At 49.7% G+C, this 16,793-nt stretch overlaps 1 protein-coding gene and 1 long non-coding RNA gene across 5 annotated transcripts in view; one reads left to right on the forward strand and one right to left on the reverse strand.

Annotated features, from left to right (window-relative positions):
• The window catches only part of ZNF697 (zinc finger protein 697), a 34,372-nt gene extending 27,692 nt beyond the window's left edge, over positions 1-6,680 (forward strand). For all 4 annotated transcript variants that reach the window (XM_082458894.1, XM_082458892.1, XM_082458893.1 and 1 more), the window contains 2 exons: positions 256-536; positions 1,952-6,680. In XM_082458894.1, coding sequence (XP_082315020.1) covers positions 293-536; positions 1,952-3,336 — 1,629 coding nt within the window. In that variant the 5' untranslated portion in view covers positions 256-292 and the 3' untranslated portion in view covers positions 3,337-6,680. The remainder of the gene's footprint in view (positions 1-255; positions 537-1,951) is intronic.
• On the reverse strand, positions 5,111-16,793 carry LOC309660298. The gene is made up of 2 exons (XR_014263322.1): positions 11,770-16,793; positions 5,111-9,180 (listed from the first exon to the last, which is right to left on the reverse strand). It is a non-coding gene; the product is annotated as an uncharacterized lncRNA (long non-coding RNA).

The following is a 16,793-nucleotide window of genomic DNA, read 5'->3' on the forward strand; positions in this document are numbered from 1 at the left end:
ATTATAGTCCAGTGAGAGTTGACATGTGGCCTCATGAGTTGCCACTGTCCCTCTGCTACCCAGACCAGCCTTCTTTTCGCTCAGTTCTATTTACCTTAAAGCGTGAGATGGAGCAGAGATCTGCCATCTGGGGCTTGGAACTCTGTACATTTTATTGGACTGTGCCATTGATTTTCATGGAAATCAAAGCCAGACCTGGTAGGGGGATGAGGCCAGACTCACGTGACCTTTATCTGTGTGTTTTGTCTGGAGCAGGGATCCCTGGTCACCTCCCTTGTCCTGTTCTTCCTGGATGGAACGAGAAGATAAACGGGGCGTGTGTGAAGCCCAGGACTCAGAAGACAAGGGGATGGGCTCTGATTTTGAGAACTCTGAAGACAGGGAAGGGGACCCAGAAGACAGAGGAATGGGCTCTAACCCACGTGACGCAGACAAGAGAGAATGCCACCTGGAGCAGGAGATGGGCTCCAACCCACAGGATGAAGCTCTAAGAGGGGACTCAGAGGAGAGGGAACTAGTGTCTAACATCTGCACAGGTGAGGAGAAAACGGCAATTTCGGTGGAAGTTGCCCCATTCACATTTATTTCTGGCTCCTCCAGAGTGATAACCAGGGGCAGCATTCTTAGGAGGCAGCTCTCTAGAGGACACCATGAAGCAGATTCTGTACGATCTTAAGCCTGAGGAACATCCTTTTCATCAGTCTGGTCTGAGGTGGGCTGTACTGGTAAACATGGGTGAAGAGGGTAACTCACAGGCGTGCACTTGACAGCATACAAAATACTACCATAAAATCACACGTGTAACAGCACAAGAGGGAACACAGGTAACATTGGGACCTACGTCCTGGGGTTGCTGGAGAGTTAGATGAGTTGCTTAGCACAGATCCAGATGTTTACAGTTAACAGTCATCATCCCCACTTGCAGATAAATAAACACAGTGGTAAGGGACCTGCCCAGGTCCATGTGGCTAATACCCAAAGTGCCCAAGGCCTCTCCTAAATCCCTTGCTATTCCTGATCTGGAAAGAGTAAACGCTGGGCCTCCATCCGCTTCCTTGGTTCCGTCTTTGGGCTTTTGTTGCTTTATCCTGCTCTGTGCATGCCTTGGGGACAGAAATGAGCTGAAATACCTTATGATCAGGGCCATGAGGTTACATTCCTTCCCCAGGACACCTTCCAGACCCGCTGCTGCTCTCCGTTGCAGTGCACAGAGCACGTGGTCTTTCACATCCCAGTAACTTTCTCGGTTGTCCTCTGCTTGGGGATAAGCAGCCAGAGGCAGACAGATGTGTGTTCTGGATCAGCCTCTAAGTTGGACTCACCAGCTCTAGGCCCTGCACTCACCTCCCCTTTTTCCCAACTCTCCACCCCCCTTACATAGCAAAGCCCTTAGGTTGGGGTGTGTTTGGTTTGTTGTTTCATCTTAAGCGGTTGCAGACTGACCAATCATATGTAAAAACTCAGTTCGGCGCCTAGTTAGGTCGGGTGGTCTTTTCTTGTGGTTGGCTGGAGTGGCCTTGTCTTTTGAGGCTAGGGCCTTGCAAGGCATTGGTGGCTCTTGGAGTGGGCAGATGTCTTCCGAGATCCCAGAGAGTCCCACTTGGCCCAAACTTGACCATTTCAAGCTGACTGTCAGGCCTTCAGGTGGCCCTGGGGAACAGAGCCTCAGGTCCAGTGGGTGGGGCCTGGGCCAGGAGACAGCTGCCTGAAGAACTGGAAAGCCAAGGGGGCAGGTGAGCTCGCTCTCCTTTAGGCCTTCCCCAGGAGTCACCAGGCGGGAAGGAGGCTGGAATTGGGGGTGGAGGAGACAGGGACCTTGGAGAGAGAGGTTGAGAGTCCCCGGGGGAGGGGATTACCCCGTGGCCCACCCTCTTACTGAGACAGGCTTCCTCTGGGTTTACCTCTTGAGCGCCCAGTATAGTCACCCCCATTGCCGCCTTTTCTGTTGCAGGGGGGCTGCTGGGCGAGGAAGAAGGGGTTGCTCTCCGTGAGGAAGAGGATGACCAAGCTGGAGTAGCTGAGATGGCGATGTTCGCAGGGCTGTCGGAGTCCGTCGGCATTTCCCGGAGCCCCCAGGAAGAGGAGGAAGAGGAGCAGCCGCCTCCTGCCGTGCTTCCCTGGAGGCGGCACCTCTCCCTGGGGAGTCGACACCGGGGTGACAAGCCCGCCCACCGCCGATTCCGCCGGCTCCACCACCCCATGGCCATGGACCTCGGGGAGCTCGACAGCCTGATGGCCAGCATCATGGACGCGCCCACCATCTGCCCCGACTGCGGGGAGAGCTTCAGCCCGGGCGCCGCCTTCCTGCAGCACCAGCGCATTCACCGCCTGGCGGAGGCCGCCGCGGCCGCCAGCCTGGAGCCCTTCGGCTTCGCAGGCGAGTGCGGCGGGGTGGTGGGGATGATGGGCGTGGGCGTGGGCGTGGCCGGGGGCTTCGGGGCGGGGCCCGCGCTGGCCCGGCCCCCGCGCGAGAAGCCCTTCCGCTGCGGGGAGTGCGGCAAGGGCTTCAGCCGCAACACCTACCTGACCAACCACCTGCGGCTGCACACGGGCGAGCGGCCCAACCTGTGCGCCGACTGCGGCAAGAGCTTCAGCTGGCGCGCCGACCTGCTCAAGCACCGGCGCCTGCACACGGGCGAGAAGCCCTACCCGTGCCCCGAGTGCGGCGAGGCCTTCAGCCTCAGCTCGCACCTGCTGAGCCACCGGCGGGCGCACGCGGCGGCCAGCGGTGCGGGGCCGGCGGCACTGCGGCCCTTCGCCTGCGGGGAGTGCGGCAAGGGCTTCGTGCGCCGTTCGCACCTGGCCAACCACCAGCGCATCCACACGGGCGAGAAGCCGCACGGCTGCGGCGAGTGCGGCAAGCGCTTCAGCTGGCGCTCGGACCTGGTGAAGCACCAGCGCGTGCACACGGGCGAGAAGCCCTACATGTGCTCCGAGTGCGGAGAAACTTTCAGCGTCAGCTCTCACCTCTTCACGCACAAGCGCACGCACTCGGGTGAGCGGCCGTACGTGTGCCGCGAGTGCGGCAAGGGCTTCGGGCGCAACTCGCACCTGGTGAACCACCTGCGCGTGCACACGGGCGAGAAGCCCTTCCGCTGCGGCCAGTGCGAGAAGCGCTTCAGCGACTTCTCCACGCTCACGCAGCACCAGCGCACGCACACGGGCGAGAAGCCCTACACGTGCATCGAGTGCGGCAAGAGCTTCATCCAGAGCTCGCACCTGATCCGCCACCGCCGCATCCACACGGGCAACAAGCCGCACAAGTGCGCCGGCTGTGGCAAGGGCTTCCGCTACAAGACGCACCTCGCGCAGCACCAGAAGCTGCACCTGTGCTAGGGCTGCGCCCGACGGAGGCTGCGCACTGGGGGGCGGGGCGGGGGGCTAGATGTCCTGGGGACAGACCCTGTAGAAAGAAATGGGGAAGGGGGGGCAATCGGAGAATGACTGGGGAGCCTTGAGGTGTTCGGGGTCCTGAAGGGGAGGGTTGAGTAAGACTTGTTCTTTCGGGGATGCTGTATTTTGCCTGCCTCCTCCCTAACGAAGAAATGTTTGGGAGATATGCTTGAGCGTGGCGACGTCACCACATGCACGCTGCGGAGGATGAAGAGCGTGGAGGAGCGGGCACTTTGAGGACCTTGAGGAAGGGGAGTTAGGGCGGTGGGGGAGGGTACAGGATGACAGGCAATAGAGTAGCTTGGGCAGTGATGGCCCGTGGGAAGCGGGGAGAGCGTGTGGTTGGAGTGAGGGTTACGGGGTAAAGTGAAAGGCGGGTGTCAGTAATTCTGTCCTGGTTTCAGCAGGTATTAAGCCACTGTTTACCCTGTTCCCACACATCAGCTATAGTCCCACGACAAGTAGAGGAACTTTGTCCGTCCTACAGGAGTCGATATTTTGTGTGCTCTTCCCTTCCTTCCTCTGAGCCACAGCTAGCTGCTATTTTGAGGTGTCCAGGGGAAACTGGGCAGAAAAGCTACACACCCTCGTCTCCAGGGTGGAATCTCTGAGGTTTAGAAATTCATTCACAGCTGGTTTTCAGATCTGGGAAATCGTGGTCCTGCTCCTGGTTCTTTGCTACTTCCTTTAAAATAGTCTAGCTTCATGCTGGGTCAAGGGAGTCTGTGTGGATGACCAGACCCCTGCCGCCGGTGTCAGGTGTGTTCCAGGTCCAGTATTTCTTTCAGGTCTCATCTGTGATCTTTTAAGTGCTGGGAAATGGAACAGTCGCAGCTATGTGTGACTTTTCCTTTCCCAGGTCAGCTTGATGCTTGTTTCAAGTGAAACTCAGGCCATCAACAGTTGCCCCAGCGACCTGCTACAAAAGTCAATTTGCTCAGAGTTTTCCTGAGAAATCCAGGAAAGCAAATGTTCCCATGTTGGGGCGCCAGGCTCCTTCGTCTCATTTGCCTTCATTTTGTATCTGTGTACCCCTCCCCCTCTGCAGTAATGGGGGAGACATTCGAACCCACACCTCCACCCATATTGATAACGGGCTCTGGTCTGAGTAGAAATTTCTCTTTCCTGCACAGGGCGGCAGAGTAGAAAGCTCAAGACTTTACACAAGGAGGGCACAAGCAGGGAGAGTTGTAAATGCAAAATTGCCAAATAGCACAAGCAATGAATGTCTTCTGGTTGCTATATAAATGCCAAAATAGCACTTTTGTATTTGTAAAGTGCTTTCTGCTTTGTAATGCTTGTTAGTTGTTTCTCACTTCTTTGTGAGGTAGAACAGTATTATGACCCCTGTCTTAGGGAAGGCCTGGGGACAGGAGTGTGACAGGTAGTTCTGAAGAGAGGCTGATGACAGTGTGGATAGGTGTGGTCTGCCCTTTTGTGCTCTCCAGCTCAGCTGCTAGGAAGACTTACCTGTCGTGATTTATATAATAAGGACACTGAAAATTCTTATGCTTGATGGAAAATTTAAGGCTAGTCTAGAAGGGCCAAAGATGTCCTTGTTGACAAAGCTGGTCTTTGTCATGTAATTAGAGTGTCCTAGATACGTTCCATTTCTGGTAGGGGCTATAGTTAGATGACTCTTGTATAGACTTCAGTTACCTATGCTGAAAATCCCTCCCTTAGGTTAGCCTTTAGAAGGTAGAGTTGTGGAAAGCAGTTTTGTTTTCTTTATTAGCAGTTGTTAACCTATACTTTTCATGGAAGCATCTTCACAAACTGTTGGACACACTTGAAGGAAAAAAAAAAACAACCCACAAGATTGTTTTTACAGTTTTAGCAAGCTTTCTGTGGATGCTGGTAATTTATACTTGATCAGTTGTATTCTAGCAAAGAACCTCTTTGGGGACTCTAGGAAAGCATGTTTTTGCCATCGTAACACTTAAAAAAAAAAAACCCTGAGAATTCTGGGCTTGTATAATGCCTGTTGATCTTGCCCTCTTAATCAATTTGTTGTTATTCACAAATGCAAGTAGATTTTCAAACTATAGATAGTTTTGGAAGATACTAATTCCTTTTTATTTTAGTCAAGAGTAATCTGAGCAAAGCAAGTGTCCGTTATTTATTCTGACTCTGTAGTCTGAATACCAAGTGTATGAGACTCACATGAAAATAATATAGCCAATTTGTAGGTAATCTTATTACTTTGTGTTGTTTTTTTTTTTTCATGCACATCTACCTCTTCCAGCTGTTTTAAGTTCTCTCGAGTCTGTGCCTATGAAATCTCATCCAACTTTTGATTATTCATGGGTTTATGATCCACATTCTGGGTCACTTGGTCTTTTGCTGACATTTTCATACTATTGCACAGTCTCCTCTGCATCCAGTGTGCTCCATAGCAGAAACTTTCGAGCATGGGTTCAATGGGGAGAGGAGATTGAAGCTAATGTAAAATAATTTACTGGCGGTGGAATTCTTCAGATTTCACTGACCCACTCTGTTCTTTCTGTTACCATAGATAAGAAAGCCAGCCACTACTTCACTATCCCTTCTGTGACCACATCCCTTAGCAGAAGAAAACAGTCCAGCCACCAAACGCCCCACTCTCATGGTGCAGCTAAAATGTGATTCCATTTTTCTTATAATTCTTCAGGGAACATAGCTGCATTAAGTGAGGTTCAGTGCATTCAGGAGGTTGTTTCTTGTATCTAGTTTTAGAAAAATAGTATTTCTAAAGCAAACCCTGGTAACTGGTTCACCCTTAAAAATGTTACTCTGAAGACTCCTTCCACCAACTCGTTAATGATGGTGGAGGCAAATGTATCATTTGTTTCCTGGGGAGTTTGGTCAAGTGCAGGCTACCCTTTACTGAGAAGAAGCTAGAGCAGTTTTAAATAGGTTAAATGGCTTGATTAAATATTGAGCTCTGAGCTGGAAGGAGAAGATGAGAAGTTAACCCCTTGAGCCATGTGGCCTCTTCAAGATCCGGAGGCTGTACATATGTGAAAAAGTACAAATTAAGAACCTGTGTTCGTAGACAATCTGAACTGTGTTTCTGAAGTTTGTGCACATTTTCCTTCACTGTAATGTTATTTTACAGTTGTTTGTTAAAATGGTGAATAATTTAATGATCCTAAAAGTAACAGGTTTTGTGTGAGTGTGTGCTCGTGTATGTGAGAATTGCCTTATTTTCAGGTTGTTTTATTTAATGATGGTTCCCTGGACAGCATTCTGGTGTTCAGCAACCAGTATGGAATATTTGTCATTAAATCCAGATCAGTCTTTTACCATGTCAGTCTTTCACCATGTCAGTCTTTCCTTTTTACTTGTCACCCATTTAATATCACTCAGTTCAATCTAGGGAAGCTATGCTCTGGTAGAACAGGAGTGAGCAAACTACCAAATCCAGCCTGTCCCTCTGTATGAATAGAATTTTGTTGGAATACAGTTCTACCCAGACAGCCTTCCTGACATAGTGTCTATGGCTGCTTTTGCACTAAAACGGCAAGGCTGGGTAGTGGTGACAGAGGCTACGTGATCCACAATTCGAAGATATTTATGAGCTGGATCTTTAAAAAGAAGTTTGCTGACTCCTGATTTAGAATGTTCCAGTGGATCCTAGATCATCCTGGCTGATGTCTAAATAGCCTGTGCATTGTAACCAATAATTCAGTGCAACACTTGTGCACTAATGTGTTTTTGGGATGTTGGGAATGTGTTAATGTTATACTGTTGTACCAATTTCCAAAGATCTGTGTCTTCATTCCTTGTAAGAAGCAATCTGTGGGGAATTTTGGCAGTAGGCAGGGGGAAGATAGTCATGGAGAAGGCAGGCAGCCTCAGCTCCCATCTCTGATCTATAAAAAATGTATTCCTGAATCACATAACAAAGTATTTTCTTTCCCCCAGTTCTCGGAAATGCAGCTTAATGACTATAGATAATACTGAACGGAACTTATCCGCTAGACTGGCCTTTTGCTCAAAATATTTTCTAGCTGGTCTCTGCCCATGGAGACAATGAGACAGCAGTTTGTAAGGAAGGGGTTCACAAGAAACAAAAAAGAGGAAGCGTGATAATAAAAACACCTTAATTTCTTTTAATGAGCACAGCTACCTCCTTGAGTGAATGTCCACAGCCCTTTCCCTGCCTAGCAGGGCCAACGGATGCTGGGTTCTGGTCCTGGAAGAAGGCAGTCAGTTCTGTGACTGCAGCATTCCTTCCCAAGCCTGACTATTCTGGCTTGAAGCAACCACCAGTCTAACTCCTAGTCCCTGGGAAACTGCATTAAACCAAGCATTTGAAGTACTCGTTCAGTGTCCTGTGGGGACACAGCAGTAAACCTGGCCTTTGGTGCTGCACCGTGAGGGGATGCTCAACCTCAACTTCCAACTAGAGCAGCCCCTGTCCACGTTCCAGGTAGAGAAGGTGTATCTGGTCAACTTGGAATTCTCCAGGCTTGGTTAGTTTCAGACAGAGACTTTCTTAATTTAACATTAACTGCACAGTAGAATTATGTGGACAGCTTTAAAAACAAACACCTTCCCCTCAACCCCACCCCAAAAAACTGTTCAAGACATTGATTAATTGGTCTGGGGTGATGTCCAAGTACCCGTGATTTTATAAAGTCTTCCCAGGTGATTTTAATGGGAATCTCAACCAGGGTTGAGAGGTCTGTAGGATGAATTAAGCACCTCCTTTCTTTCTTGGGGATTATGGTAGGTGAAACTCCTAAACCGCAAATCCTTTCCTCTGCCTCTGTCAGAGGGCATCTGTCAGATGCAAAGGGTATTGTCAGATGCAGCAGGCTCTGCTGCCTGTCTACTCTTGGTAGGCGTCCGTTTCACACAGGCCTTCCCCAAATAGTTAAAGATAATAAGTAAGGGCCAGGAAAAGTGTCTGTCTTTGCTGTTCATCAGATAATGCCCCAGGGGCATCGCAGGCTGCCACTGGCCCTTCTCTGTATTTGCCAACCACAGACTGCCTGCCTTCCCTTCTTTCTGACCTTCATTCCCTGTCTCGGCTCACTTAACAAAGCAAAATTCCATTCATTTCTCTTTTTCTCAGCTGTGCTTGGCAGTCGAATTGTTTCCTGAATTTTGCTGCTGGAGGGAAAGGGGAGGAGGTCCCAGCTTGAACAGACTAGCGTCGTGCTCTTGTCTTTTCCAGCCAGAGCTAAAGTGTCTGCAGTCCCTGCTGCATGCCCCTGTTTCAAGGTCACCTCTGCTAACCCCAAACACATTCCAATGGTTTTCAATTTCCAACTGCCCTGATGGGATCCAGGTCACACTGTTCACAGCCCTCTGCATCCATTTGTGATGAGGTGACGTACCTCATCACAGCAGCCAGGATGCTCAGCTTTGGAAACCAAAGAGGTGGGTGGCAAGGTGTTCCATGTACCAAGTTGTCCTGTGCTTAAGAAGGTTGAAAAAAGGTATCAGCGTATGTGCAGTGCTCAAGCTGGCATTCCCACATATATATTTGGAGGGGTTTCATCCTGAGTGAAAGGACTGAAAAGTTCCAGGCCCCACCAGTTGCTAGAGACTTAGGGATTCAATGGAAGACATTCAGTGCAAACATTTATTCACAGAAGATACTCCTTTGGGATGCTTTTCCTGACCTATGAGGGCTGGAGTAGTTCTGCAGAGATGTTCCCATAATATCCGTACACACACTCCTGGTGTATGGGCGGTCTTCCTCGTGCCCCATAGCTGTGGCTTATTAAGAGTGGAGATCCTGAGAAGTTCACTCCATAGCATGCTGAGTGCACATGTGCTGGGTAGTGCTTGATGCTGGGGATACAGGTATGAGAGGGAGAAGCTTCCATGTTCTAATACTCTACAAGGGTGAAGGGAAGACTGATTCTGTCCCCTGCCTAACATCAAACCCGGTTTCTTTGTGGTGATAATTTTGCAAACTGTAAGTATAACCTTTGGGATTTGGCCTCTGGTTGGGTTGGGTGGGGAGGAACTTCTTAATATCAAGACTTCAAATGTTATGCCTAGGCAAGATGGTACTCCCAGCAAAGGCTCAGGATGAAGTAGATTCTCTGCTGAGGGCTTGTGTGACTGTAAGTTGGGGACACCACTGCTGCAAATCAGGTAGTGTCCACTCGATCTGTCTTTGCGGGTGGGGAAACAGGGCAGTGTGTGACCTTGGAGAGGCTAATGAAGCCAGGGGCTGCTAAGGGATCTGGCTGGATGTTTCTTTTGTCAGGTCTGTCAGGAGGTGTCTGAATAAAGTGGGACTTTGATAAGACAAGGACCACCTCCAGGCTTGGGCTGAGGTAGCTCTACTGCTCCCTGGGTTGACACTAATGGACATAGTAGAGGTCGTGGACCTCACCTCACGGCCACAAAGCCTCTGGACTGAGGGAACCACTGTCCAACTTTGCTGCAGCCTGGGCTGGGCACTATGGGTGGACTTGATCTTGGCCTTGTCTGTCCAGTGGAAAGATGCAGGTGTGAGGTATGGAGAGAAGACCTTACAAAATAACACACATGAAGGTTCTTGGAAGGTTTAGGGGCTTGTATCATAGCTCCTGGGAGCCGAGAAGGAGGAGAGAGGCAGTTGCTTGCATGCCTGTGTTCTCTCGAATTTCCAGCTCCTGAGGCAGGGGGATGAGGGGATGGGAGGCCATGGCCTTCACTTATCCAGGGACAGAGGGAGAAAGGAGGAACCAGTCCTGCCATCCCTTTGAGGGCGTGCGGTGCTGGGGAGAGGGCAGGGCATTCTGGTGTTCACTGTCTGCGGTCTGGAACAAGGCTTGGATTTTTCTGGGTCTCTGTTTCCCCTTCAGGAGGCATTACCTCTATTGATTCTCCCTACTCTAGTGTCTCATGATTATCCAAGAGCTTCACACCTACTTGGGGCATATCCATAGCTCCATGCAAGAATGCCATGAGAACTCGGCTAAGTCAGCAGTAGGTTCTGCAGCTCAGCTCATGGGATGTCAGCGGACGGTGGGATCCTGCTCAGCCCCCGGCCTTGGACCTCCGCATTTAGAAGGGTGTTATGTCCCTTTACAGATGAGGTGCCAGGTGCCAAGAGCGCTGGGGAAGGGCTAGGAAACCACGTTCTCAGCCTTGGCTTTGCACAAACAAAGAAATACTCAAGGGGAGGATTGTGTTATGGTGAAGGTTAGCTGCAGAAGTACGGGGTACCGGGGGACACGCAGCCAACTTACAGCTGCCCGGTATCACTGCGATGAACCTTAGAAACGGGCCACAGCCTTCATTTTGCAGGTAAGGAAACGGACCCAGGAAAGTAAAGGGATTTGCCTAACTTTGATGGCAAAATGGAAAGAGAACCCAGAGTTTTCACTCTTATTTGCGGAAATGGTCTGCTTCTAAAATAAGGGAATCCTCTCTTCCCTTTGCCCTCCTCTTCCCCCTTCCCCAGGCCCCCCTCACCCGATTACTTTTGTTCCTGAACCATGAAGCCCCTGCCTGTCTTTATTCACGCAGGACTCCCATTCCGCAAGCTGAGGAGGGAGGGTTGGCGCTATATGGGTTCCATAGAAAGCTCAGGCAGCTGGTGTGCTGGTTAAGCCTGCCTTCTGCCCTCTTTCCAAATGTTCTCTCTCATCACCCACCCCACTGTTTTTCCTTAACAAATATGTTGGTAGGGCAGCCTCCTGGCTCTGTGCCTTCTCTACCACCAGGAGGCTGTGCTTCTCCCCACCCCCTGCTCAGCTCTGCGTTCTCAGGCCAAGCTCAGGGCAGCAAATATTAGGTCACCATTACAGGTGGGTATGGAGTCCAAGTTTGTCTTGCTTAGGGAACACTCATACTTGGACCACCTTCACTCCACTCCCTAAAATCCTGTTATTCTGGCCCGGGTCCCTTCCTTTAAGAACATTGTCTTCCTTCCTTCCTTCCTTCCTTCCTTCCTTCCTTCCTTCCTTCCTTCTTCCTTCCTTCCTTCCCTCCCTCCTTCCCTCCCTCCCTCCCTTCCATAACTATCGGTTGAGTGTTTGCTTGGGGCCAGGTGTGCACAGGTGTCAGTGCAGGGTGCCCGTGGTGCCCTCCCAGAGCCCACAGTCTAGGCGGGGAGACAAGTCAATAAGCAACCACGCTGGACAGTGACAGGTGCCTATCGGAGGGTCACTCCCCTGCTCCCCGGAAGGTGGGAGACTTCCTGCGGAGGTGCAGCCTGAAGCAGGAAGCAGAGCTGCGGAGGGAAGGCTGCCAGGGGACTGTGAATGTGCTGCAGGCAGGGGCGGCTGTGGTGGAATGCGGTCCAGCAACGATGGGTAGAGATGTGCTGGGAGCTGTAACACAATCCCCCCGCCCCCCTCCCGGATGTGCTGTCACTCTCCTCAAAATCTGTGAGTCTCCTGGCCCCAGGGCCCCTGCTACAAACTTTCCCCTTCTCCTTACCGTGGGGATTCCAGTGTGTTCTTGAGCGACACAGTGGTGAGATCTGGGTTCTAGCCCGACTCTGCTACGGACTGGTTGGGTGACCTTGCAAAGGCACTTCACTTCTTGGGCCTCAGTTCTCTTATCTGTGAAATGGGGGGAGGGAAGGAGCCCACAGTTAAAAGCCGGAGCCTGTAGGGCCTTTTTTAGCTCTAAAATTGGAACTCCACAAACACTTTGATTTCCCCTACAGGAGACAAGAGGTCCTCCCCTGTATACCTACAATTAAGCAAGAGCTGTTTTGCCCACTGCTGAAAGACATGCTCCTAATCAGGGCTGGCTGCATAATTTGCAAGGCTTAGTGCAAAATCAAAGGTGGGCCCCCTGGCAGAGCATGAAGCCAAGCACAGGGCCCCGGGTCACCACACTGGCCACAGGCCTGTGAAGCTGCCCTGCTCACAATTACACCGGTGACTTCACACTCTGGCTGGTGGGAGGAGGAATCTAGATCCCAGCCCGTGAGCAGGCTATTCCTACCTTAATGGCCAGGGTCCATGCTAGGAGGGCCAGCAGCCCACCTCGTGGCCAAGCCCTGCCACCAGCACCTATTTTGGAAGAAGAGCTGACTTCACTGGTGCATGTTCTTCTGTTTCTTGTGGAAAGACTGCGTATGGGGAGCTTCAGGTTTCTAGAACAGACTGGTGACTGTCCAGAGTTTGCAGCTGACCCCAGGGCCCCCTGCCCTTGGGGACAGAGTGGCCAGTCCACTTTTTGTTGGTCCTCCCTTCCCCCCTCCACTCTGTCATAATGAGCCTCTTTCATGCCTCGAAACACTGAGTCCATTCCCTGCTCAAGACCCCTGGGATCTTGGGCCATGGCAAAGGAAAAGGACTCCCCACGAACTTCTCCCAGAGACGCTTGATGCTTTAAGAAGCACTTGCTTCTAGCCAGAGGGACTGAGTTGTCCTTACCCTGAGTCACTTAAGGGAGTGGGAGATTTTCTTCTGAATTCAGTTTTTAAAAATAGGATTTCCTTATTTTTGTAGTATAAAAACTCTCTGGGGGGGCTTCCCTGGTGGCACAGTGGTTGAGAATCTGCCTGCCAATGCAGGGGACACGGGTTCGAGCCCTGGTCTGGGAAGATCCCACATGCCGCGGAGCAACTAGGCCCGTGAGCCACAACTACTGAGCCTGCGCGTCTGGAGCCTGTGCTCCGCAACGGGAGAGGCCGCGACAGTGAGAGGCCCGCGCACCGCGATGAAGAGTGGCCCCCGCTCGCCGCATCTGGAGAAAGCCCTCGCATAGAAACGAAGATCCAACACAGCCAAAAATAAATAAATAAATAAATAAATAAATAAATAAATAAATAAATAAAAATTTTTTTAAAAAGGCAGATGCTTGCTAAAAAAAAAAAAAAAAAAACTCTCTGGGCACGACATTGTTTCAGGTTGTGTATCTAATTTCCAGAACCTTAAAATCTTAGCAGCTAGGTTTTGTCTTCATAAAAGCCTTTTCCCTCTCATTTTCTCTTCACTCATGCACTCATCACTCACTCACTCTTTATATAGTGCAGATGAAGTCATCTTTCTACCTCTAACCTCCAGTGTCACTTCTCTTTTTCCTGATTCTCATAGTGAAGATCCAGCTTCTTCAGGTTCATCGATGCCTTGACATGATCTCTGAATTCTTTCTCGCTTTGTCATTCCTTCTGCCTCCCTGATTCCCTTCGTTCCCCATCTCAGCAATTCAGTTGTTTGTTTGTGCTTTGTCTGTCTGTCTATTCACCACCCCCATCCACCTGTCCATCGTGTGACCACTTTGTGTCAGGCACAGCACTAGGCACTGGGGACACATAGAGATGAATTGGTGAGTTCTTGCCCTCAAGAACATAACCGTGTAGCCAGGGGGTCAGAATATATGCATAGCAATTAGATATACCCACGGTGTAGAGGTGAGAAAGTGGGGAGCTCCGGAGGATGAATAAGGAGTTGAGAAGGATGTGGTGGCAGGAAAGGTGGGCAATCTCGAAGCAGAAGGAACACCATGCATTGGCATGGGAGCATGTAAAAGCGTGATATATGCCAGCAGCTCCCAGTATTATTGGCCTATTATTGGAGCATAAAGTTGGAGAGTCTGGAGATAGGGCAGGGATTGGTGGGAATTTAGTCTGGTGAGGTAGGCAGGGGCTAGATCTTGGGAAGATTTTTTTTAAACTGAAGTATAGTTGATTTACAATGTTGTGTTAATCACTGCTGTACAGCAAAGTGATTCAGTTATACACACACACACACACATATATATATATATATACATTCATTTTTAAAATATTCTTTTCTGTTATGGTTTATGATGGGATATTAAATCTAGTTCTCTGTGCTATACAGTAGGACCTTGTTGTTTATCCCTTCTCTGTATAAAAGGTTACATCTGCTAACCCCAACTTCCCACTCCCTCCCTCCCCCTCTCCCTTCCCCCTTGGCAACCACCAGTCTGTTGAGAAGCTTTACATGTTGTCCTAAGACACTCAGAGTGATCCTAAGTGTCCTGGGGCTCCACTGAATGGTTTTACGGAAGAGAGTGACATGGTCAGATTTTATGTTGGATGGACAAGTCTGGCAACACTGAGAATGAATTTCATGGGTGACCCTCTGAGGCAGGGAGGCAAAGCAGGCAAGAGGTGATGAGGGCCTCAACCAGGCTGTGTTACCAGGGAAGGAGAGGACACATTTGGGAGGCGTTTTGGAGGTGAAATTGATAGGACTGAATGATAGGCTGGTGGGAGAGTAGGGGAAGGACATCCAGGTTTCTGGCTTCAGAAAGTGGGTCCATGGGGTACGTGGGGTGCTGTGGTCACACTCAGGCATTGCCTGAAGTAGTGTCCATTCTGCCTCAGGCTGGCCTCAGCTGCCCCCTGTGTCCTCTTGTTAACACTACATAAATCAAGCCTTTATTTCTTGCCTAGATTTTGAAGAACCCTCTTACTCTCTTCCAATCCACCCTACACATTGCTGCCAAAGTAACCTTCCAGGGACAGCCAAACGAGATCTTCAATGGTTTCCCATTGCATAGTGAATAATCTCCAAGTTCTGTAGCCTGGCTACCAATATTTGTCGCTGGGGGCAGGGGATATGGAGACATGCTCCTTGTTCTTAAAGAGTCTAATTTTCCAGAGAAGGTGAGGCATGTTACATGTGACGTAGTTAAATGTCAAATGGTCTTTGGAAGGGGGAAGAAGGAAGAAGGCAGAGTGTCTCCCAGAGGTGACCCAAGGTGACCCTGGTCTTTTCCCATCATCTTTTTCCAGGTGTTATCTTCCATTCTCTCTTGCACCTGTGTTCTCTGGTCTGTCCACACTGGTCTCATAGTTGCCTGAGAATGACTCCCCTTTCCTACCTCTGTGTCTTTCCCGACTCCATCGCCTCTGCCTGGAATACATTTCCCCACATATCTGCCCGTTGAAATCCTACCCATCTGTCAATATCCAGCCCCAGTGCAAGGGCTCTATTGAGTCCCCTACCCAGATGGGACCCTCCAGAAGCACTTCACCTTTCTAAGGGCACTTGGTACATTTTACTGTGTACAGAACTTACCATGCCTTATATTTTATTGCTCCCACTAGACTGGGAGCAGAGAAGGAAAACTGGAAGCCTTAGGTGTCAGTCCAGCCTGCAGATGTGTTTTGTTAGTTTGAACTCCTTTTTTTTTTTTAAATCAAAATCAATATCTTAAAAAAATTATAGCCTATACCAAACATACAGAAAAGTACAGAATATAATATCATGTGTACTTGGGACCTATCACCAAGAATGAACAGATTGCTTCAGATACCTCGCCGCCCATTTTTTAAGAAATAAAGTATTACACATGCAATCTGAGTGCTAGCCCACACCATCCCATTCCTGGAGCTGGTTTTCACACTGTTATTAAAATTTAGAATTAGTTGACAGTATTTAGAAATCAAAAGATTTCACATAAAAATTAGGAAGCTTTGCTTTCCTCGAAGAGTCAGAAGATCTGGTAACTTGGGGTATATTCCCACATGAGTCAGTAGGGACTCTGCAGCTGCCGTCTCCCTGACGCGAAGTACGTGCTCTCCAGCACACCACACTCCCCGCCAGTCCCTAAAGCCTCTTAGCTTAGGCTGCCTCACTTATACATGGCGCCTGGCTCCTGCAGGCATGTGTGTTTGCCATCTTCATGTAAAATCTTTGAAGTCAAAAAGCTTTTTTATTACTGGAACTGAACCACTAACTCGCTGGATGACCTTGAGCAAGTTACGGACCTCTCTGTGCCTCCATTTGCTCATATGTCAGACTAGGATAATAAGTGTACCTACTTTTGAGTGTTGATTGAGCATTATTATATAAAGTATTTAGAGCAATACCTGGCTCATAATTCTGCTGCTTGCTAAAAGTCCACAATCTTTTATCCAAAACCCTTGGGGCTAGATGTGTTTTGGAATTCAGATTTCTTTCGGATTTTAATAAGGTAATAAGTGTATATATCATATATTACAGTCCATCCCAGCAGGATCCAGGTTAGCACCTTGGAATTAAACACACTGAAATTTCTGCAGGAAAAAAAGCAAGAATACACATGAAGTGTGATACAGACTTAAACTGCTTCATCCATTTTGGGGTGGGCCAGGCTGCCTAGAAGCATTCAGGCCCTCGGGGAGAAGGCAGGTCCCAATCCCAGAGCTCCCAGACTTTGTCTTTTTTTTGGATAGTTGGGTTTTCTTATGAGAGGAGAAATCGTGAGGTTGGTTTTTGTCATTGTTCTCGATCTGTTTGTTAATAAAGTAATTGAGAATTTTGTAGTTGCCCCGGGGTTTCTACCACAGCTGGTTCTGTCTTGCCTTCCTCCCGCTCCTTCAGGCCCTCTGCCGCTTTTCTGCGGGTCCTCCCCCAGGCCAGCCACCCAGCTGCCAGCTCCACCTCGGCCCTCTGAGGCCTGCTTCCTCAAGTCCATTGCCGTCTAAGCTAAGTCTGGCAGCCTAAGCTGCCTAATCTCCCCTGGGCAAACCCTTCTCACCTGGCAGGCCT

The sequence above is a fragment of the Balaenoptera physalus genome, assembly GCF_965194825.1.
Source record: "Balaenoptera physalus genome assembly, chromosome: 1".
Classification (NCBI taxonomy): domain Eukaryota; kingdom Metazoa; phylum Chordata; class Mammalia; order Artiodactyla; family Balaenopteridae; genus Balaenoptera; species Balaenoptera physalus.